General features: G+C 38.6%; 1 protein-coding gene across 1 annotated transcript in view; it reads right to left on the bottom strand.

Annotated features, from left to right (window-relative positions):
• Positions 1-379: 379 nt before the first annotated feature.
• The window catches only part of IL17REL (interleukin 17 receptor E like), a 49,983-nt gene continuing 25,296 nt past the window's right edge, over positions 380-25,066 (bottom strand). The window contains exons 3-17 of the mRNA XM_075429049.1: positions 23,466-23,615; positions 22,567-22,676; positions 20,976-21,090; positions 19,312-19,356; positions 18,346-18,485; positions 18,111-18,182; positions 16,471-16,525; positions 12,952-13,115; positions 9,447-9,494; positions 8,719-8,776; positions 8,236-8,381; positions 5,624-5,683; positions 4,556-4,613; positions 1,228-1,282; positions 380-407 (exon numbers count right to left, since the gene is read on the bottom strand). Of these exons, the coding sequence (XP_075285164.1) occupies positions 380-407; positions 1,228-1,282; positions 4,556-4,613; positions 5,624-5,683; positions 8,236-8,381; positions 8,719-8,776; positions 9,447-9,494; positions 12,952-13,115; positions 16,471-16,525; positions 18,111-18,182; positions 18,346-18,485; positions 19,312-19,356; positions 20,976-21,090; positions 22,567-22,676; positions 23,466-23,615 (1,304 nt within the window). The remainder of the gene's footprint in view (positions 408-1,227; positions 1,283-4,555; positions 4,614-5,623; positions 5,684-8,235; positions 8,382-8,718; positions 8,777-9,446; positions 9,495-12,951; positions 13,116-16,470; positions 16,526-18,110; positions 18,183-18,345; positions 18,486-19,311; positions 19,357-20,975; positions 21,091-22,566; positions 22,677-23,465; positions 23,616-25,066) is intronic.

The raw sequence follows: 25,066 nt of genomic DNA, 5'->3' as shown, positions 1-25,066 counted from the left end.
TTTAAAAACAAAGGCTACAAATAAGAAAATCTGAGGTCCTTGTTCTATAGGTACACAAGGTACTATCAAAGTACTCATTTATAGCATATTGCATATAAAATATTAATTTAGAAGGAAAATGTGAACGTGATTCTCAAGTGACCCAAGACATTTGTTTTGTTTTGAAATACTGGCAAATGAGGGATCATAATCCAGCTTCTTTTGGACATGTTAGAATAGGTTTAATTTGCTAAATTCTTCACTCAGGAGAATAATCTCACAGTAATTAGCAGAAACTACTAACATGAGAGATGACCAGTTAGACAAGATATGCAAGTTACACCAAAATACAACTTGATGTTGAGAAGATACTAAGGACCTTGAAAATGTGTTGCGAAATTCAATGCAAAGAATGCACACTCTTCATTCTATGGAAAAAACAGAAGAAGAAAGAAGATTGGCTTTTTTTCTCTGAAGCGTGAGAGAGTTCATTGCAGTCATATATAGTTGGAGTTAAATAACAAATCTAACCATTTGTCTACAGCTTGTTGACTTGACTGTCACAGTCCAAACAGCACTCATACAAACAAATAAATAAACCCAAGATACTTTATTCTGAATTGTATCTTCTGACAAGGGAAAAGCCAAAAGGGTATCCTTAAAGGAAGAGCATTTTTAAGAGCTCAGGGTCTACCAGATCATACATCCATGGGCTGCACTAATGACTGATTTGTTTACAACCTAGGAATAGGTGTTTTGCAAAGGGCTGTGAGAATGAAAAGAAGCACTGGAATAGCTGAGCAGACATGTCACAGAGGGGACCGATATGCCTGCAAATGTCAGGGAGAAAGCAGCAGGCAGGTGCTAATAATGTGAATGTCATACTCAGTAAATCTGAGATTGTTCCAGGGCTCTTGAAGGTTGTCTTGTTACTTTACAGACTTCTCATTTCCACTGGCTATTTGTCTCCTTTTGCCCTCTCTCTCTGGCAGCAAGGCAGCTACCTCTGATGCCAGACTGCACTGTGGTGCAATACAGAGAGAGCAAGAGGAGAGAAAACACAGGAGCAAGAGATGTCTGCAGTGGGGACAAGGAGAGAGTAGAGCTAGGAACCTGATATTCCTGCTGGCTAATACAAAATTCACTCAGACATTGCTTCTGTTCTTTGGAGAAGCCAATGATATGTTTTCAAGATTAACAACTCTATCAACTCTCAAAGATGTTTGAAACTGTATATTGGGTGGATACCTGTGCGTCATGGCCTTTGCTGGGTTTCCATCACCATATGTCTGACCACGAAAACCTGAAGAAACAAGTTCAAATGTAGGTTGCCATTTTGTTTTCATCATAATTCGCATATTTATTCTCACCTTAACTGATTTGGGTTATTGTTTCATTCAGAAGAGATAAGTTTGTTTTTTAATAGGTGAAATAATGTTTCAAAATGTTTGACTACATTAAACGGAATCCAGAAAAGTGGCCAAAGGAAAAACAAAATTTAAAAAGAACATAAAGTTTTGCCTCTAATGCAATGCTATTACATGGAAAAAAAAAAATCCATTTCCATGCTTTGTAGGACAAATAAGGCTAAGCCATTCTAATTCTAAAGCACAGCTACCAATAGAAAAACGTAATGCCTTGCAATATAACGCAATCTACATGCCAGAAAACTCTTCCTGCAGCTGGAAAGAGAGTAGCCTTCATGATGGTCAGCTACACTAATTTTTTTTATAGTAGATACTGTCATCACTGGAATCTTGGTTTTGAGTAACAAAACACATGTTAATAACACCATGGCTCTTTTGGACACACTGATGCTGCTCGGTATCTTTAACAGCAATACTTAACAGTGTAAGTTTCTATTTTATAAAGACGTATGCAGTAAATATTTTCACTATTTTCACTCTGCCATTATAAGATTTCTCATTTACTTTTACATTGTGTATAATCCAAGTTGTCAGAAATTATGGACAAATCTTAGGTTTAATATTTCCTTGACCTTTACGTGGATTGTTTTTCTCAGTATCTTAGGTTCAAACACAATAGCATCCCAGTGTAAGAATTATCACCCTCGCTGACATTGTCTTTAAGAAACTTTCATCGTCTCCTGATTTTAAAAATCTAGTGCTTGAGAAAGTATCTTTTTTATAAAAAATAACCATTTAAGAATACAAAAAGTCTTTAGTAGTAATGGTATTACTGTTACACTAAAAATCTTGCACATGAGAAGCAGTTAATGGCTCCTGACGAGTCATTAAGAACACAGAAATTACAGCAATGAGTCAGACCCAGCTAGTTCAGTGTCCCATCTCGGACTCTGACCTGTCCCACCTGCCTCAGAGGGAGGTTTTGGGAACACCCTCCTGGTCAGCTGGCAGAGATGGAATTATCCACCCACTAATGTGGACCGCATTATCACAAATATATGAAGTATGGAAGAATCCATGAAGCATGAGGTCAAGATCCTCTATACCACAAACATAGTGATCCTGTATTACAGGTCTGATATTACTGATATGTGCACAATTTCTCACATTTTTTTTCTGAATCTCCACAAATTCTTGATCAGAACAAGAAGTTCCACATTTAAATCAAATACTGTGCCCAAAAAGTTCTTTAATCAGTTTTCGGTGTTCCCCCATTTTCATTTAATACACAGACCCATTCTCTCCTGCTACAAGGTGGAGGGGAATTCCCAGACTGCCATCTCTGAAGCCCTTCATTATTTTACATGCTTTCATCATACCCTTCACATTTGATAAAAGGAAAATATGAATAAGGAAAATGCATCCAGGCTACATGAATCACAACACTCTGCCTATTTAATTGATTCACCTTAAGTGGTCTTGTTATCACTTTTTAAGTGGAGAAGAAACCTGAACTAGCATATGCAAGTGCTTGTACAAAGAACTACATTTACACTACAAATTCCAGCCTTCTCCTTGTTCTTCCTTCCTTTCTTCTTCCCTCCATTTCTTCCTGACTTCTTAATCTGAAGCTATACTTAACTGAAAGGTATTTTTAGACAACAGAGAAAATCTGTCATAGGAATCACTATGTTTACAATGAACTGGGAGGAGAGGTTGGTTGTTTGGATAGGTTTGGCAGGACGTTTTTGGCAAGGCTCAGACTGAGCCTTCTTTCAGCTTGACTCCTTTTAGACTTTTTAGTACTAAACTAGTCAATCCTCATGAAGTTCGGCAAGGGCAAGTGTAGGGTCTTGCACCTGGGGAGGAATAACCCCACACACCAGTACAGGCTCAGGGCGGACCTGCTGGAGAGCAGCTCTGTGGAGAGGGACCTGGGTGTCCTGGTGGACGACAAGTTCACCATGAGCCAGCAGTGTGCCCTTGTTGCCAAGAAGGCCAATGCTATCCTGAGGTGCATTAAGAAGAGTGTGGCCAGCAGGTCGAGGGAGGTTCTCCTCCTCCTCTACTCTGCCCTAGTGAGGCCCCAGCTGGAGTACTCTGTCCAGTGCTGGGCTCCCCAGTTCAAGAAAGATGAGGAACTACTGGAGAGAGTCCAGCGGAGGGCTATGAGGATGGTGAGGGGACTGCAGCATCTCTCCTGTGAGGAAAGGCTGACGGAGCTGGGCTTGTTCAGCCTGAAGAAGAGAAGGCTGAGAGGGGACCTTATAAATGCGTATAAATATCTCAAGGATGGGTGTCAGGAGGATGGGGCCAAGCTCTTTTCAGTGGTGCCCAGCGACAGGACAAGGGGCAATGGGCACAAACTGAGGCACAGGAAGTTCCGTCTGAACACGAGGAAGAACTTCTTCCCTCTGAGGGTGACGGAGCACTGGAAAAGGCTGCCCAGGGAGGCTGTGGAGTCTCCTTCTCTGGAGATATTCAAGACCCACCTGGACAAGGCCCTGTGCAGCCTGCTGTAGGTGACCCTGCTTTGGCAGGGGATTGGACCAGATGATCCTCAGAGGTCCCTTCCAACCCCTACCATTCTGTGACTCTGTGATTCTACAAACCACTCCTGCGCTCTTCACCGCAAACCCCACAGCCTTAGTTCACTCTGAACTCACTCATTTCTGCAAGGCCTTACTTTCATGGCTTGGAGACTTTGGAACATTCTGACTCTGTGAGCGTATCTGAGCGTACCTCAAATTACAATAATATCATCACTGTACTTCTGCAGTAGAGGGAAGTACTACTGTCCCATTTGCAGAGGTGGGGAATTAACAGCAGGGCTGTGGTGCAGCCACCACAATGACAGCACTGTGTGCCTGCTGGCCAAGGACTGTTTTTAACTAGTTATCTCGTGTACCAACAGCAAGGTAAATATAGGTGTGGCACGCAGAACTTTGCACAGGATGGAAATTTCACCCAGGAAGCAGAGAAAACAGACAGCCACACATGTTGCCCTTGCAGTAGCTAATTAAAAGCTAGTTGAGGTATATGACTCCATTGTCTGTAAAGGAAACTGAGCATATCTAGCTCACATGCAGACACCTACACTCACTCAGGTGAATCCCACCTCAGTTTCCCAATGAAAACACACTTCACCTGAGATGCTCTCTTCTATATAGTCAAGACCTAATTCTCCTTTTGTTATCATTCATACTTACCACAGTGGATATCACAGATTTGCAGTGGAACTGAGTAATCTACATCTGTCCTCCAGCCCTTTTAAAAGAAAGAATTGAGACTTATTCCCCTCTTAGCAGAACTGCTACTAAACATTTGTGTTGACAAAACAAAATTGCTTTGTTAGTTTATTCAAGTGACTGCATTTTTTAATCTGTTTTTAAATAAATGCATATGGAGACTGCTGGTCTAGTGTATACATAGTGAGTTGTAATCACTTTTAGGTTTCTAAATGATAAAGCTAATCAGATTTTTTGTGGGGGGAACTGTGTTCTGACAAATAATGTCTTGTTTACAAAATAAACTATTTACGCAGGAAAACATCAATTTTACCACCAAATCTGATTTTTCACCAGGGAAAGAAGAATAACTCTCATTATCCAGAAGGCTCTTGCCAATCTTCACTTTCATCTTGCCCCTTTCTTACTAGCAGCAGAAAGTGAAGCTGACAAGGGCATTCCAGGGAAGCTGCTGGAGCCTCACAGCTCTGGCTGTCAGTCTCTCTCATCCCAGTGTTTGATGAGAACATTAACTCCACAGAGGAATAAACCTCTCAGCTTCCTGCTTGCTTTCTATTAATTTTGTCTTAATAAAGTTCAGCTACGGAAAGTTTGCAAAAATGTCAGAAATAATTTGCTCAGCTCTGCTTGCAGGAGTACTAATTCTAGCATACTATGCACTTACTGTGCAGCTTGCTATATGCCTAACCTTTTCCAGCTAATGTCGATTTCTGAAAAATTAATCTGCGATTCACTTGGATCTTTTGATACCATGAACCTTTTTATTACAAAAGAACATATAAAGACAGGATTAGCAATTTCCTGATGATATCCCTTTATCTGCCACTGATAAAGGAGCAAGACCACGGAGAGCAACTTCTCTGTTAATTAATGTCATCACAACAATAGGTGGTGGCTGCACATCAAACTATAAATAATGCTCTTTACCAACTCTGTTTACACAGTAATCACATTTGGCTGGGAGGAGAAAGCAGCGAGAGTGGATTTGTTTATTTTGTACAGAGTACCTAGCAAAATCAAGACACATACCTGAATGCAAATTGTTGACCTGCACATTTCCTGTGACATAGTGATTGATACAGAATCTCCCTAATGAAAAGAATTGAAAACTGTTATTTTCCATACCCTGGAACAATGAAAATTTATTGTGTCTCTCCAGCTCTTCAGTTTGTTTGCCAATAATACTACATGTTCTACTGTGTCAGACAATTAATAAAGCATATATTCATTTTGGAAGGTTATTTATTTTCAGAGATATCCCCAGATCGCAATGACCATAAGCAGCTGGTGTAGTTTCGCCAAGCACAATTTGGGCAGCACAGGAAGAGAGCTAATGTTCCTGCATTTTATGAAGTACCATAAGGCAGGACACTCTCACACCGTGTTAGCCAGTGATCATCTTCACTTTTTCCTGGTGTACATGAGTTGAAGGAATGACCCTTTCTTTACAGTTCGTCTGGATTTCCCATCACATTGTATGCTGAAAACAAGTTCAGCCTTAGGGTAAAATTGTCCTAAATGACTGTTTTGACACTTAATGTTTGATTGTTTATGGTTTGTCCTCAAAATAACTTTAGTTACTCCACTAATAGCTATGAATCCTACACCGCTCTCTTTAGTGTGGCAAACTCCTAAAATCATTTGGGGCAAATTAGGTGACTATGTTTTTTTTCAAGTATGAACAGGGATTACTAGGTAGAGAATGAATATTAGTTTCTGGGAACATAGAGCTAAGTCTTGATGAACACTTTGTGTATATTGCTTATGGTGTTGAGAGGAACTATATGTGACCTATGTTCTGTCACAGTAGCAGAGGCCATAACAGCTTTGTACCAGAGGGCAGAAAACAGCATCTTTAAATACATCAGTGCCCTTCATGAAATACACACTTCAATAGCTAGCGGTGATTTACTGGTGTTCCACCATTACCCTTCTCACTTAACAACTCACACAGGGAACCTTGATAACCAGAAAGTCTAAACTCCACGGATTTCATGTGAAATAAGCTGGCTGAAGGGAAGTGCCACTGTAAGCGTTCACTGAATACAGCATTTGACAACTCATCTACCATACAAATCTCCATCTCTGCCAGTAATACAGCATTTCACCAGATACCTTGCACCATCAGGACAGACTCTTGATATTGCCACCAATGCCCTCTGTGGTCTGTGTTGATTAGGATAGCTGTTTTTGTCCCAGGCCTTTCCCCATGATTATTCAGCTCCAGGATCTCCTGCAGGAGTAGTTATCATGTTCTGCTTAAGCACATCCTCAGCTTAAGCAGAGTTGGGAAACTGCTTTTAACAGCTGCTCTGTTACATTCAGCACCAGAGATCTAATAAAGACCTAAACTGATTAACTAGAAAATAAATTCATCTTTCAGTGTCCACCCCTTTGAGTTTAAGAAGTCCTCACTTATAGCTGCCTGCTTCTCAGCTACACCCTGATACGTGAACCCTACACACTGAAAGCATCAGAGGTACTTGAAAAAGTCACGCTGCAGCAGGTATCTGCATACACTGGCAAAGAAAGAAGTACAGCTGGAATATACCCTAAAAAGAGAACAAGCGTAGGAGCTACAGCATGCTTGTGTTCTTTCAAAGCATATCCCCCTATAGCAGAATGAAGTCAGTGGGCACAGTCAGGGATAACAGTAGAAATCACAATATCTGGATTTCTCGACTCTCAAAATCCATTATGTGACATCTCATACACATGGTCAGTGGAGCAGAGAGCAGGAGCGCACATTTAGAGGTGGACATAAGACTACTGAGGAGCTGGCTGCAGAACCAGCAGGATGCCTTTCAGCATGGTAGTCCTAGTAGCTCCTAGGACCTATCCTGCTAATATTCTCCTATTTGAAAAATAATGCTAAGGCCACACTTCTGCTCTTTGACCCTACTTTCCAGATGTACCTCTCAGCAGATCACGTTAGGCCAACAAGGTAACTCTGGTAGGCAGGGTTGAAGGGCAAGGCCAAGCCACAGTGCTGCATTGAAAATGTAGGAGATACAGGCTTAGCTGCGAGAAGGGAACGAGGCTTCCATTTCCTGACTAATTGCTGCCTGAAACAGAAATCTTTACCCACCCATAATCTCACCCTCTCTCCCCTGCTTCGCTGGAAGAAACAGTTGTGTAGTCACACAGTCAGTCAGCTCAAAAAGCTAATTTGGCTGAAAACACCTTTTATTTGTGTTGAGTGTGTTTTGGCAGCTGTGAGACTTAGAGTGACTCAAGATCATCATGGATTTGTGCCTCACATCTTACATTTCATGACATGAGTTTTGCCAGGTCAGCTGTATCGGTGACCCATATATGAAATACTAACATTAACATTTGCTATATACATAATAGAAATACTACACCACAAAAATTACGTTAAAAGAATATTAAGGTTTCACTCAATAGTCACTTCCTTTGATGTGACTCATTTGACTTCAGGATCTTTATTTATTTCTTGCTTCAGTGTGAGATCAGAATTAGAACTACATGTTTTAAAAATGCTCCAGTAATTGTTCCAGTATGCACATGCATGGGTTTATTAATGTTTTCAAGATGCAGAGTGAGAAACAGAATAATAAATGAATTCATTTAGGTATGTTTAAAAGTCTTACAATGTTTAAGAAATAATATATACAAACCACAGAGACTGAATGGTGCATCCCAATGGATTCACATGAGGCCAGCTGCGTCCTGTTACACACAAGAACTGAGAATTGTGCCTTGGTTTGGGATGTGAAGAAAACTTCTATTTGTTGTGCAACTGCAGCAGTTCTCATTTTCCAAGCTGATATTAGGGAAAAAACTTACTTTTAGATGTACAAGGACCACATATTATATTCTAAATTGTTATATCTAAAATAAAAGCCTTTTTAATTAGTTAAGTGCCACCAAATGATATGCAAGTAATTATTTTGATTCCCACAAGTCACTTTTTATACTGATTAACACTTGATCTACTGGGGACACACAGAAGTAACAATCTGCCAAATCACTTTGCCATAGTTTACAAGCTACAGTGATGTGAACACATCACACTTGCTTACTGAGGAAGGCTCATATCTAGTGACTGATTTAAATATTTTTCACAATTTAATACTATGTAATTAAAAAAATATATTTACCTGGAAATTCTCCATGAGCAAATGGACATTTGACCCAAGAGCCTTGCTTGGTTGTAAACTGAAAGCAGAGAAATCTGTTAGGAAAACTGAATTTTCAGTTCCAGTCTGTGGCTACAGATTCAACTAGAGATGATCAGTGCATTCCAGAAAGTTGCAGAAGCTGAATTCACAGCTTTCCTGCTCTATGGTATCTTCCAACACTTGATTTAAATTAGGTCCCCCAATTCTTCAGGTATTTGTACACATGCTTATTTTACAGAAACATGTAGTTCCACTGACTTAAAAGTAATCTAAAAGAAAACAATAATATGCCTATATTAACCTTACATGGCATTTTTTTCTCAACTAGAATAATAAAAGGTACTCCAGTAAATGTAGTGCATCATCATTTTTATTATCAAATATTTAATATGGAAAACTTTATAAGTTAAGTTTAGTGTATGTTTCAGAGTTTACATTGACATAAAACATTTTTCCCTGCTTTTCTTAAGCAGAGAAAACAGAGGGCACAATCTGACCTGTCTCCTATCTATCATTGCTGCCGCACTTCCAAAGAACCTCCTTTTAATCCAGCCTTTCACATCTACTTCATTCTTACTTCCCATTCATTATGAATTAAATTCATTATGAATCAAAAATATTCATCCTAAAGAACATTAGCAACTCATTTTTTTAGAGCTGACAGAAAGAGGGCGGTCAATGGGTGTTTTACAAAGAAATCCCTTTACCTTCATGCAAAGTCTCGGGTGAGTGTCCACACGAGAATATTTAACCTGCTTGAAAAGAGAGCACTCAGCATTAGCTGGTTTCATCAACTAGTTTCACAAAGTCAATTACCCAAAATTTTCATGGTTTGATTACTGAGAAAGGAACTAGTTTGTTTACTTTATAAGAATCCCACAAAATTAATCACATAAAATAAGAAGAATAGAAACAACTGGTAATTTGGATTACTGAATAATTTGCTTCTTTTTATCTGTAACATGTAGCATTTTTTTTAGTCAGTCTGACCCATTAGAGCTAAATTAATTGATTCTGTGGTGGCTTGTGTGCAAAACTCTGATTACACAGTCGCCTTGTTTCAGCCCCTTATTTACCATTCATCAACAACTCAGCAGAACATTTAAATATGCACCCAAAAGTGTTGTTCCACCTTTGGTTCAGAAATTTTTCAGTTTTCCACGTCCCCATTCCAGAAAAGACTAAAATGTAGACTGAATGACCTACAAAAAGTTGCTTTCTTGATTTAACAATTGTTCACCCACCAAGGGCTTCACCATAAAAAGCCTTGTCTCATCTAATCAATTACTACCCACATAAGTGATCTTACTTAAATAAACACCATTGCTCAAGTGACTGAGCACAACAGACCCTACACAAAACACATGGCATCGTGACCAAAGTAACACCTCTTTCCTGTAACATTTTTGACCAGGTGACCCACCTAGTCAATGAGGGAAAGGCTATGGATGTCATCTATCTGGACTTTAATAAGGCCTTTGACACTGTTCCCCACAGCGTCCTCCTGGAGAAACTAGCTGCTCATGGTTTGGATGGGTGTACACTTTGCTGGGTAAAAAACTGGCTGAATGGCCAAGCCCAGAGAATAGTGGTGAATGGAGATAAAGCCAGTTGGCAGCCGGTCACAAGTGGTGTTCCCCAGGGCTCAGTTTTGGGGCTAGACTTGTTTAACATCTTTATCAATGATCTGGAGGAGGGGATTGAGTGCTCCCTCAGTAAGTTTGCAGATGACACCAAGTTGGGTGGGAGTGCTGAACTGCTTGAGGGTAGGAAGGCTCTGCAGAGGGATCTGGACAGGCTGGATCGATGGGCCAAGGTCAATTGTACGAGTTTCAACAAGGCCAAGTGCCGGGTCCTGCACTTGGGTCACAACAACCCCATGCAACGCTACAGGCTTGGGGAAGAGTGGCTGGAAAGCTGCCCGGCAGAAAAGGACCTGGGGGTGTTGTTTGACAGCCGGCTGAACATGAGCCAGCAGTGTGCCCAGGTGACCAAGAAGGCCAACAGTATCCTGGCTTGTATCAGAAATAGTGTGGCCAGCAGGAGTAGGGCAGTGATCGTGCTCCTGTATTCAAATGCTGTGTTCAGTTTTGGGCCCCTCACTACAAGAAGGACATTGAGGTGCTGGAGAGTGTCCAGAGAAGAGCAATGAGGCTGGTGAAGGGCCTGGAGAACAAGTGTTATGAGGAGCAGCTGAGGGAACTGGGGTTGTTTAGTCTGGAGAAGAGGAGGCTGAGGGGAGACCTTATTGCTCTCTGCAACTACCTGAAAGGCAGTTGTAGTGAGGCAGGTGTTGGTCTCTTCTCCCAAGTAACTAGCAATAGGACAAGAGAAAATGGCCTCCAGTTGCATCAGGGGAGGTTTAGAGTGGATATTAGGAAAAATTTCTTCAATGAAAGAGTGGTCAGATGATGGAACAGCTGTCCAGGGATGTGGTGGAGCCATCATCCCTGGAGGTGTTCAAAAAATGTGTGGATATGGCACTTCAGGACATGGTTTAGCAGGCATGGTGATGTTGGGTTAACAGTTGAACTTGATGATCTTAGAGGTCTTTTCCAACCTTAATGACCCTATGATTCTATGAACATAATGGATGTCCTCAAGTATGTCTCCAATAGGGTCACAGAAGATAGTTCTGTAAGAGTCTACTCAGATGTGGAGACAACATTGCCATCGACAGTGAAAGCCCCACCCTAATTAGAGAGAAGAGTTATGTAGCTTTTGGGCCCAAGTCGGTACATGTGCATGGTATTAGAGCGGGCGGCATTGTGTGGATTTACTGAGGGGGCTGGCACTATGTGAGGAATCTCTGCAGTAGTCTCCAGCACACTACAGAGATGTTCTTCAGGGTTATAGTACATGAAATGGACCAAATTCTATATCAAACCTTTTAGGATGAAATATAAAAAAAGGGAAAATTCATCATGTTCATGTATATTAATCAATATAGGAAAACATTCATTGTCTGTAATAAACTAATCTTGGAGTGTGTTCTGGGTAATAGATGTGACAATTACGCGCCAAACCTCTTTTTTGTTTTCTCTTTCCTGCAAGCAATGGATTGTGCTTCTTGTCAGCAGATGATTAATCCCACAGGGACCACTCACATGTATAAAATCAAATATACTTGGTTTTGCAAGATCTAAGCTTTGCTGAAACCCATAAAATGGTGAATCTGAACAATCACTAAACACTTGGACAGGTGTTCCTAATCAAAAAAACATTTAACAGTCTTGAGTCAGGCCCTCCCCCCCAAATCATGTCATCAGAATATTACTCACAAAGTTTAAAAAAATTAAGAATTTGTGTCTGATTTTATTTGTCTTTTCAGTTGTTACCTCAAGTTTACTGGCTTCTCTCCAGAGTCAGGAAAGCCTGAAACCTACTTTTCAAGATGAAAGCCAGAATTCCATTGCATTCAGCATCATGACACTTCAGATTGAAGTATTAAGCAGTTCAACGTACATGCAGTGAAAACTCTTTTCAAGTTTAGAACATAAGTGGTGGGGTGGAAGAACCGAGGAACCCAATATTTCAACAGCCACAATTTCAAGACATTGGACCAGGGTGAGGAAGGCACTTCAAAGAGATCTTAATAAGAGTATAAAACGAGTGTGCCCTACCAAAGAACCGTTACGTCTCCACTAACTTTTAAAGCGATTTAGCTTCACCTCACTTACATTTTAGGTGTCTAAATGTTAAATATCCAAATCTGATCTAATCACAACAGACTCTTGTGATAGCCAGTGAAAATAAAGAGGTACCTTCAGAGAGAAATCCCTCCAACCTTTCTTGTATGCCTACCTTCAGATGAGAAGAGTTGTCCTTTCAATATGTCTGTTCCACTTACTTTAAAGGGAGTCTGACATGAATAGCATAGACTTGAACACCTATCTTTCAGACAGCAAAGCCAGGGCAGATGAATCATACCTTGACTATAAATGAAAAGCAGACCCTATCTACCCCAAAGAATTTAGCAAACATTACTATCTTCACAGTCATCTCCACTTTTTATTTCTTAATAGTGAGTCAGTGAGCTCTCTGAATAAATCATGTGGTTAGTGTACAAGAACAGACAATGATTATGAATAATTTTAAGTATCAGAGGAGAGTAATTTGCAGCTGCTCTTATTCCAGAGTCTAGGTCTTCACATTACACCTTTGGTCATGGCCTTCCATTTCACAGTTTGAATAAATCTGCATAGCTCTTACTTTTTCAGAAGAATTTTTGGAAGAGTTTTGTATATCTTCACAGTGGTCGTTAGACTTCATTAACCTGCATAGGTTAACCATGACAAGCACAGGACAGGCCGGCTCCCAAGCTAGGGTTTGTGTCGCTGGGTTATAAACAATATTATCCCATAGCACCTTCGTATCTGTGCACAAAGAGTTGAAACATTATTCAAGATGCCTAAAAATTAATCAAGATTGTTCATAAATCTGGTACCAATATATGTGCTTAAAATCAAAAGCATTGCTTTTCCATTTCCTTGTCATTTTCACCAATCAGAGCTGCAGTATTTCACACTGTAACAGTGTAAAACTTAAATTCATCCCACCACAGTATTGGCATTTACCAGAGGTGTTCAACCTGAGAGCTTAGTCTTACCAGCCTCCCACAATGGTGATAGATAGGCATCACCAGGGAACGACACCTCGGCGCTTAAGTAGGCTCCACAAGCTCCTAGAAGTGCATTCTGTGCCATCAGTCACAGGGGGAGGGTAATGCAAGTAAACTCCTAACCAAGGACCTTCAGTTAAGTGTGTATGGTAAATTGGAATGAATCCATACGTTAGCGACTAGAGGTCATGGTACTGGAGACTTAGATTCTGTGTGTCTTGTGTAGGACTTACATGCGTACAATATGTAGGTAAGAGGATAAGAGGATATCAAGAACTCCAATAGTAAACAAAGCTGTGCAAGTAATTCACAATAAATAATCTATCATCTACAGCATTTACACAAATCTTCTTTCTATGTATACTGAGCACACCATAACTTCAGAGCTAGTCAGCATATATTTGGCGATATTTTAAATAGGCACTATTATAAAATAAAATCTGTCTTATTTATTTGATTGGTCAAATTAGTCACTTCATACTGACTTGCTTTCCATTTAGCTGCATGTGGAGGAGAGAATTTCCAGCATGAATTTCAAGAAGTAATGTGGAAAGTTTTACATTTGTCTAATAGTCAGAAGTAGGAGAAAAATATAATTCTGAAATCATTTGTGAAGCAAAAACTTGAAAACATAGCCAGCTGGATGTTCAAGAGGAGTGAACAAACAACACCCATGACTAGAAAATGTGGTAAAGTGAAGAAGCACAGTCTACATCAAAGAGCGGAAACACCAGGTGTCCAAATTCAATTTCCATCAAGCATAACAACAATTACTGTTAATATTGTTTCCCTCAGAAATGTCCTGAAATAAAACCTTTTGCTATTTTCTAATAGAAATCTTCCAGACCCTTTAATTCTGCCAAGCCTCTTGCTGTCATAACTTTGTGTCCTAATGCATATATATCCAAATACTGAAACTTTCTATGAAGTGGAAATTTTTATTGTTTTAATAAATCTGCTGGATATTTTGGTTCTTCTTAAAAAATGCTGTTTGTAATAAATGGACATGTACTATAAAGCTAATGTTTAGAGAATATTCAAACTGACTGCAAAGTCCTGGGTCCCAACAGTGCTAACAGTTTTCAAAGCTACACTTTGAATGTTATACGAGTCTGTAGATACAATGTAAGTGTAATCCTAATAGCTAAGACAATAGCACCACAATTAAGATTTCTTAGGTTTGTTTCCAGGCCTGCTCATTGACTTTTTGCCTGAGTTTCCTTCTGTTTTAGTCTTTTGTGGCATCTACTTATTTACATCACAGAAGATGCTTATTCATCTTCAGTCTCATATAATTACATTGCTTAGTAACCAATAGACATTCTTTTTTCCACTTTTTTCTCTTATTTACACTAACCCAAAAGAGTTTATACATAGAGGAGCTTCTTTCTGATACACAACTGTTAATTGCCTCCTACCACAGAACTAACTCTATAATCCCAACTTTATTGTATCAATGATAAAAGAGCTAAAAAAAGAGCCAATTTACTTTGGATATTCCAGCAAACAGAGCTGTCAGGTAGGAAAAAAGAAAGATTTAAAAAGAAAACAATTTGGCTCAAAAGCTGGAGCTCCTTATATACGTAAGTAGCTGGGTGCTAGACTCTGAAAAATTGTTTGAGATTCCTGCAAGGAGGACAGTTGAGTAAATGAAAACTATAGTTGTAAAACAGTATTTCCTGTACTCACTTCCTTATCAAAGCTATAAGTTATGTTTTCAATTGTAATTGTCCATTGGAACTTCCTAAATGGACAGAAACAATCTTCAAGAGCTTCAGTGTGCCAAAGCACATACTGTCTTTCCTCTGACTGCAGAAAGCTTTGTAACCTATGCTTCAGCTATCCCCATAGTCCTCATTCAACGGCTTCAGAGAGGAGATTGACTGCAGTAGGAGGGGAAGGAAAAGCAGCAGAGTACAGCAGAAAAGAAGGAATAATGGGATTCAGAAGCCCAATTTCCTGCACTTGCAAAGCACAACAGTTCCACACTCAGGAAATACATAGAGATAGGAGAAAATCTGGAAGAAAACAATCTGTGCCACATGAGACCCAGCTTCAGGCTGAATAGCTACTAAGAATAGAGGTTAGGACTTTACACTGCAGATGGCCAACAGGCCTTGCTTTGATGACCTCGAAGCCAGATCTGACTACATGACATAGGCATAGCTACAGAGAGAGCTTGGGCACTCCTATAAGTGCTTACTGCACAAATAGAGAATAACAAAAAATCCATTTTTTATTTAGTCAAACTGCACTCCATTGCTACAAAGGAACAGTCGTATCACAAACACTATATTCTGTCACAATAAAATAAATCAGAAATGAAGACCAGTCTAACTAAAGAGGAAATTGCTTCCATTTTAACACAAATGCATCAGCCCTATGAGAATGTAAAAGGATTGCAGTGAATGTCTATGAAGTTTAATGGAGTTTGGATGCGCTGTTATGGGTTGGTGTTTTTATTCTCTCTCATGCTTTTTTTTAAATCAAATACTAAACTCCGTTCTTAGCATAGTCTGGGGAAAAAATATTGTTGGACTTTTGTTGGACTTAACACAATTAAACACTTTCAGGCTATGCTTTTTTCTATCTGCCTGGTAAAACTTTCACTAAAGACCTATATAATATGACAATTTCTTTTTCAGCTCTCATCTCAGTCTGACTTTGCTGGAACACTTTGTGTGAATAACTTCCTATTAAGTATGGGAACTCCCATATGCAGTTAACTGTCTTCTATTTCAGCTCCCTGTTCCCTCGCTTAAGTTGGGTGTTGGACACCTTCTTCAGACCTCTGCTTGAAGCCCTCTTCTCACATCAGCATTTCAAAGCTGACCTCAGTGGCTTTTCTGCCTTCTGGCCAGTTTGTGTGTGACTTAAGAAAATGTGGGAAATGACTAGAAAGTTACTTAGTGTTTATGTTGGCATAAACTTTGTGAACAATTTGTTCTGAAAGTAAGTTATTTTGTCTACCCATAGTATAACAAACCAGTATGACAATTTCCTTGAAGTTTTGCAATGCATGGTTTTCACCTCACTTGAATTTCAGATTGTGCCATACTACTTGAGCTGCAGAAAATCACTCATATAAAGAGCAATCACACAATACTTGCCATTTTCAAAGGGGCAAAGTTGTATCCTTCTTGCATCTGGAATTGTCAGCCAACCCTACAACCCAAAAAGTGGCTATTAGCTAGAAATTCTCAGATACACCAGTTTTTAACAGTTCAGACAGAATGTGACAGAAAACGTTCCCACCAAAGTTAAAGATGCTACGCTTATCAGAAAGCTTTAGAAGTAGTTTTTTAAAAGGATATTTTGCACTAGATACCTGTTTTATTGTTCATCATTAGGGGAACTGGAGCTGATGAACTATGGTGACCCCTTCTAGCACTATATTCCTACTATTTCTGAGTCATATATTTAGCCCCATTTCATTTAGAAAGTCTTCCAGTTTTATTTTCTTTAAGTTTCTTACAGTGTCATTACTTTCTAAGGGTATCAAAAGACATTCAAGAATCATTATATCAGATCTCCTGGCATTTGTTATGGTAAAGGATGTATCCTTAAAATCTGAGGACTAACAACGCAATCTGCAAGTATATGTGCATGGTTGTTACTGTAGTCTAATTATATAGATTCATGTGCAAATGTTTCTATTACAGTTCCTGTTTGTCTGCTTAACAATCATATTGTGGAATTCTCTGTGTATATGCTGAGAGAAATGATATTTTAGAGTAGAATAAAAAAAAAATCCCTAGGCTTGGAAGAGACTTTGGGGTTTAACTTGCATATTAAGATATGTGATTTTAGGTGCCTATAACGTACGCATCTGAGTGTGACTAAAGTGCCCAAATGACTATTACAGTAGCCATATGAAGATCTAGCCAATGCAGCCAGTGGAGTCTGCAGTGCTATCCAGCACATCCCAAAATAGCCATCTACATTTGGTCAGTTAAGTAACTGATTGCATTAACTAGATCTCCATTGACTATAAGACTTTGGACGTCTAATTCAAATGTAGATATCTACATCTGGACATCTACATTTAGGTACCTTAATCTGCAAGGTAAATCATACCCCAAAATTCACTGAGAAGCTAGCTCACTTCATTCATCCTCCTCTAGTTATTTCCCGTATGAAGATCCATAATCTCTTCTAACTATCCTGACCTTCTTCCATTTTGATTACGTCTCTCAACTGTATTATCAGCAAATCTCATTAATACGTTCCCACCTTCTGTGCCCATGTCATTGATGAAAACATTTACATAAGAACATTTCTAAGTGCGGTCCTTAAATAACCTTCCTACTAGCACAGCCCCATTCAACAGGAGTAGAGTTAGACCTCCAGCTAGGTATTATCTACTGTACAAATCTTGTTCTCACCCCCAGCTTCCTCAATTCCTCTTTTAGTTTCTTATGACTATATCAAATGCTATGCTGAAATTAAGTGAGATTAAATTTTCTGTCTTTTCATTGTTTATAAAAAATCAGTCAAATTAATATTACACAATACTTCCCCAAAATTAATGTAAATTGTATCCCATTTTCTTCTTATCTCCATGTTTTAATTAGTGTTTCCTAAAAAATCTCTTCTACATTTACATAATCATAAGGTCAGACACGCCTTAGTGAAAAACTGGGGCCTAGAGCTTTTTTCTACAAATTTTTCCTCCTTTCTTAGCACGAATCCCAGATAAAATTTCTTTAATCAGAAACACAACTATATACCAAATTCCAGACTGTGTTACCTCAATGCATAGACAAGGGAGTAGCTGAGAATATTTCAGTGAAACTGACTTTAAAGATTCCTTCCCTTTTATCTGAAATGAAAAAGATGGTCACGAATCCAGAACAGTAAATGACATTTAATAAAGTTAAATAAAGATATAGAAGGACATTTCCTATAACTACGACCTCAATGAGCATTTTCACCTACAAGTCACCCCCCACCGGTTCAACAAACTGCTTTGAGCTTTAACTCACCACAGCAAATGCCCCTACATCTTCACAGGTAAACCATTTGTGGCACAGGCGAACGTAATAATTTTGATCTCCAAGAAAGTTGGAAACATTCACTGATATAATTTTCCTCGCCCTGTCTATATTATAATCAAACTTGCCGGCTGAAAAAGAAAATTCAAGCATGAAATTATCATATCTGTTCATTTATTACTTTATTAATTCTGATTTTGTTAATTCTTTATAAAAGGTAGAGAATGCAATTCACAACTTGATGGAGACGAAATCCAACACCTACAGATTTTTACCTACGATGTTCGAATTAATTCTTTTTATATTCTGATATTCCTAAAGTTATTCTTCTTTTATGAGATATAATAATTTTCATGAGAATAAATTTCAGTATTATTTAGTTTTAAATTAGCACTGGCAATACTGAGATGCCAAGACACCTACCCTCAACCTTAATACTTCAAATCCTATGTCATCCACGTACAAGTACTTGAAATATACACACTAGTACTACTACAAAAGCTGATTATCCCAAGGTTGAAATTTCATTACACAGAGAATGTGTGCAACTATGTTAGACAAATACAATGCGTGGGGTAACGTGTTTTTTTTTATATTTATGTGTACACCTATATCAGGATAGCAGTTTGGCAAAATAATTTCAACCTATTTATGAAGTCTGCCTATAGACAAAATATAAAACCAGCAATCCGAAGTGCATGAAAAGCACATAAACCTATTTCCAAAAGTTTAAGTATTAAATAGGTTGTCAATAACTTTATCCGCTATATAGCATTTCCAAGTCAATACAAAGAAACACATTTTCCAGGACATTACCTGTTAACTACATGGTAATTACAAGTAGTGGTAGCTGTAAATCATCATTTTTTTCCCTGCTTATTCAGCTATGAATATATATCATTGTATAGGTCACCAGAAATATCTCACAGCTTTAAGTTATATAGACAATCAGCTCACCCGAACAAGCTGGAATATATTTTCCCACATCACTGTTTCTGCAATCTGCAAAACAGAAGCCAAAGTATTCTTCAGTGTTGTTTTAGTTATATAACTGTAAATAAACTGCAGAATTATCCAATAGCTTCCTAACAGGAAACCTATCTCTTCTACCCCTTTTTAAAGGCAGATTTACATCCACTTCTAGACAAACAGCAAAAAAGAAAAGTACCTTTACCACACACACAGATTATATCACATCTTGGCTTAAAGAGCTATCTCACCAGTGTGGAATTTCTATTGTAAAACCTCATCAGCTGTTTAAGGTGGCAATCTAGGATGTAACACTGCACTTCTTTACCTAGCACCTAAAAATAATTTAAGTAATAATAATAATAAAAATTATAATCTAATTTATTCTTTCCTTGAAAGCTACTCCTGTTGTTTACCAGGCTTATTCCTCTGTTGTAAACCACTGTGTGTTTTTGCTATTCTGACTCTACTCTAGGCTTACAAAGAAACACCCTATTTAGCTCACAGGGAGCTTACCAGAATTAGAGGCCAGACGACACTTTCAGAACCAGTATCTAACATTTGTGTCTCCAAAACTTAAATCTTGAATCAAGAACACTAAATCAGATCATAATGTTCTGCCTCCTCTCCTTGCTTAACTGGGTATTAGAGTAACACTTTGCTCTCATTTCCCAACACAGTTCTTTTCCCCAGAGAAGTATTTCCTGTTTTCATTCATTTATGCACCCCAGTAAAGTGTCTTAAAACTGGGCTTTATAAAACCTCATTCCACCCCCCTTCATGGAACAACTACACATCTACTTCAATAGTGAATCAGGACTTATCAAGAAAATGAAAGGCTTTTTAAATACAAAAAGTCTTTAGTTCTATGAAAGCGTGAAACAGCCACATGTCTCATACTGCATGGAAGGAATGATACTGTACCAAGGGGCAAGGGCAAGAGCCGCCCACCCACAGACTCTGGAGATGGGAAGGCAGGATAAGCCTGGGCACCGGACCAAATAAGGGGTCTCATTTTACTTTTTGCACCACTATTTGGTGCATTTGTCTCCACTAGCCACGCTGCCTTCTGTCTGGACCACAGTGCTGAGTCTATTTTTATATGCATGTGGTAGGCACTTTACCCCAAAACCATGGAAAAATGCCACCTCATCTTACCTAGTTACAGGATGAAAACAGGCGATAGAACAGCTAGCTAATGCAAGTAAAAAGAAATTTCTTTACAATTTCTTATTAAGCTTTCCTCTACCTCTGAAACCACCTGTGCCCTAACTATGAAGAGAAGAAGAGGGTCCATCTTATGCACAGAGAGCACACAGGATTGAACCTGCAGGCAGAGAAAGAGCAGACGCCAATCACGAGGAGGCCAGTTAGGACAAATGCATAGTGTAGTTCAGTTTTCCATGTACTTTTAGATACAAACTCTGGTCTCTGTTGTTTGTAGCAAGTCAAGCATTTATATGGACATAATAAATCATCAAAATGTGGAATAAGACTGGTGCTGGCATACCTGATCTTCCATCAGTTAGATCAGTGTATCCCAGAACGTGATTTGGCTTTGCATTTGGAGTTTTTTTGGTTTGGGTTGGGTTTTGTTTTTTTTTTTGAAAAGACATTTCTTGAAAAGCATCTGGTTTGTGATGTTTTCCTACCTTCAACGTAGTATTCCTGACTCAGCTTGACTTTGCAGTAATTTGGTACTGTTTTCATGGTCACATAGATGTGTTGTGCTACATTAACTTCAATGCAGTTGAATTGTATCTGTACCTGTTTAAAACATTTATAAAATCAAGTTTGTGCATGACTTCCAGAATACATGAAAACCACTGGTTATCCAAGTTAAGCAAGCAATATTCTTTGTTTAGATTTATTTATATTTATACAAGGAGCATTAAGCAGTCTCAGATATTGTAGCATTAAGAATGTAAAGCAGATACCACTTAATGAAAGGATTTCAAAGAGTATCATGACTTCTAATCCAGGATGTTGCTATCTTCTTCACTTCCTGAAATCCAAATATCTACAAGCTATCAAATAATGCTAAAAGCATAGAAATACAGGTACACAATGCTTATTGAACTTCAAAAGCAAGAAGCTGTTTCATACTACCAGAAGTGCCACTTTGTATGCATTTTGCAAGCACAAACACTTGCAGAATAGGAAGAAATATCTCTTTAAACATTTAATGGCAACTTCAGCAAATTTATTCATTCCAGTAACAGTCTGTGAGAGAGAAAGCAATTTAGGAGACAAAAGTTGAGGTCCAGTTATAGCAGGTGATTCCCTCACTGATAGCAGTAACTATTAAATTCCATATAGGTATTCATGTTGGATATACTCCAGTTTGGTACAAGGCATTCGGTGGGTAAAAGACATCTTATGACACCATTCTAGTCACTCAAGTGAAACTAAGAAAATTTCATTAAATATGTTTGTTGAGTCTTGCCTATAAACTTACTCTAAAAGCTACTAATTGTTCATTGCTGGCCTTGCATTCCCTACAGGAACGTTTGATTCACCAAGTGATACAGAGCGTAAATTGCAATTGCAGTTTGGGAGAAGAATTTTGTTTCACATGTGCAATCCATATAACATTTACAAAGCACGTGAAGTAACACATTTTGTATGGTATTAATAACAGTTGTCCACCAGCAACTGAAAGCAAAAATTCATCTCTTTTAGACAGCTGGTCAAGGATGGCTCTTTTTTTCTTTTTCCAGTTGCAAATTTTAATAACAAATACTTATGAGTTTAGTTTAATAAAAAATTGTACTCTGCTGTTGCAATTATTACCATGCATTTAGGACAGATGTGCACAACTGCTTAGGCACTTGGCTGTCTTCTAAATGTGTAAATTCCATTGGCTTGGTTGGACTTTAATAAATCATATGTATGCAGTTAAAATCTCTGTGGCATTGTGCTTCCTAGAAACTGGAGTTACAAAATCTTCCCCATAATGTGGTGGGCACAAAAAGAAATGAAAATTAGGCCTTTGCAGAGGCAGCTCCTCTTGTAGAAAAGGTAAGTGGAAGAAGTACGAAAATAGTGGAGAACTGAATTTACATGTTATGAAAGGACATTTTGTTATGGAGTTTCATTTGACAATGCTGAAGCATACATTTCATTGCAGTTTTCCACAAAGTCAACAAGAGAAGAAAATAAGCGAGATACATACAAAATATAATTGTTTTCTAAAGGCTTATAAACATTTAAATGAAAAACAACCCCAAAAAAGGAGTTTACCTTCTTTCCATTAAGCATCTTGCTTTTTTTCCTAGCAAATCTCACATTTGTGCACTGAGATTGCTGTGTGTCCAGTGAAAGAGAACATATTTCCAGCCCACGGATATTTTCTGAAACAAGTTAGGAATAGATTTCAAAAATATAATTCAAGCATCTTTAAGAAAAACAAAAAACAAATTAAAATATACCGTATCGTAAGCTTTCCTCCAAGGGAAAGGCACATGTATTTTATCACTGTCAAAAAAAGGGGCTTTATATGTAAGACGCACATAGGGATAGGAGCAAGGATTTAATACAGATTGCTATAAATTAAAGCTTTAATTATGCAAATTCTTATAGAAATTTAAAAAATAAACCTATTAACTCTGAGTAAAGCACACCAGGAAATATCTAGATGGTAACACACTAAGCACATGAATGGCAGGGTGTTTGTGAAAATAGACTATGCCCAAAATTTCAAGTGATTTCATTTTATTTTGGTGCAGAATTGTAACTTCAGACACGAAAACTGTTTCTCCTTCTGTTGGGGCAGTTGCTTATGTCTGAGTTACCAGGGCAGAGAGAATTATTGTGTGTGTGTGTGCATGCATGCGTGTCAGAGCAAGAAAGAAAAGGGCAGCAGTACACTTGGGGCACCAGTAGAGGACAAGTGTATTATGTTGGAAGTAAAAATTCACTTGTCTTGAATTCATTATCTCAGTTCTCATTCCCTTGAGAAGTGCCAGGGCTTTATCCTGGTTTGTAGTAAAATTTCACAAAAAGTTTCACAAAAAACTCTTTCTGATACAATTACATGAAGACAGCTTGGACACAAATACCGCAAGATGGAACAAAATTTGGCTGAATAGCTATAAACAAAAAGTAAACAGAAATGATTCAGTAGCAGATCTGCTTCCTACCATCCAGACTCAGAGTTCCTTTAATGTTTAAATGAAGAGAGCATGGGCTTCCTTGGGCACATTTCATCACTGTTGAGATCTTCATGCTTTTCAGTACCGTAGAAGATAAAGATGCAGGAGCATTATGGCAGAAGCTGTTAAAAATGTCACCTGCAAATACAAATACAAAGGTAGAGAAATCTCACTGTGCACAGTGTATTTGAGGGTTAGAAAGTGCCAAAGGTGAAGCTCCAGCTCTACTGAAATCAGAAGGAAAGTCATCATTGACTTCAGCAAAGCCAGTACTTAAGACTTCCACGTGACCAACATGGCCAGTTGGCTTCACTAGCAATGCAGGGGGTGTGGAAAAAATTACACTACAGATGGGGTTTGATAATAAATTTCCTGGCTTAGGGAAGTGTTAACCCACAAGAGGAAGGAACCACACTTCTAACAGTTGAGGCTAGCAGAGCACACCTAAACTAACGTTTTTAAATAATCAGAGCTGCTAGATCATGGCTAGACTAATAGTTTATTTAAACTTTTTGTCAGAACCATTACCTGTATATTGTGAGCACTTTCACAGGTAGTATTTTAGTTTGGCTGATGGTCTGAACTGCTGTTAAAATACCATTTTCACACAAGAGGGCACCATTGCATTCCTAGTTACGAAAAAATCCCTCACACCTACAGGATTTCCTTCTCCTTTAGACCAGAATGGCAAGAGCAGAATAAATATTACCCAGGCCTTCTTCAAAGGGTAAACTGTAGGTACAAAACACAACTGCTGTGTCTCATCTTATTTTCCTATGCAAATTTAGTCATCCCAAAGCCTTAGACACAGGTTTGCACAGCAGCTGCCCGTAGACTACTGTAAAAGTAAAAAGTTTAAGGCCCCAAATCTCATCAGTTAGCCATATTTCATCTCTTTCTACTTCTTAGACTGCCTTGCATAGAAATCAGTTCTTTATTTATGAATTTATGGAAGTACAGTGGATTTAATCCCCAATGCATTCCTTGGACTTCTCTACCTCATATGGATTGTTTGTAGTCCCAGAAATTAAAGAGTTCAAGAGACTGTCAGAACAAATAACCAAGGAATCGCGTCTTGTCCCTTGGCTTTGTCCCTTGCAGCACACCTCATTTTAGCTGTAACTAGATCATAGCAATTTCTTCAAAATATTTCTTACCTTTCTCACTTTGGTACATAGCATGAAAGTTAAAAGACACTGAAGTAAAACAAAGTATTTTACTGTGCATTCTCCTCCCCCTGGGGAGGGGCTGGAAGAACACATCCACTCTTCTCACAGAGGAAATGTAGGATGTGGAGGAGAAGCAGGAAGGGCAAAGCTTATCCTTACTTATCTCTCCAATGAAGGAAACTGCTCTAAATGTAAAGACTGAAAGTGTATTAACCTGTACAGGAACTCTTCCTATATTATGAGATCCTCACTTTCACTTTCAGTTGCAGCTGAAGCCCACTGTCAGGGATCAGCTACTGATATATGCAGGACATGAAGATAGGCTGACATATATGTGGTACCTTGCCTTGAATCTGTCAGGCCTTAAGGTGCCCTCACGCTTGGTATCAGGAGAAATAAGTCCTGCATGATAAATATCAA

The sequence above is a fragment of the Opisthocomus hoazin genome, chromosome 8 (genome assembly GCF_030867145.1).
Source record: "Opisthocomus hoazin isolate bOpiHoa1 chromosome 8, bOpiHoa1.hap1, whole genome shotgun sequence".
NCBI lineage: Eukaryota > Metazoa > Chordata > Aves > Opisthocomiformes > Opisthocomidae > Opisthocomus > Opisthocomus hoazin.
Note: the sequence above shows the minus strand (reverse complement) of the source record. Positions and strands in the feature narration are given on the sequence as shown.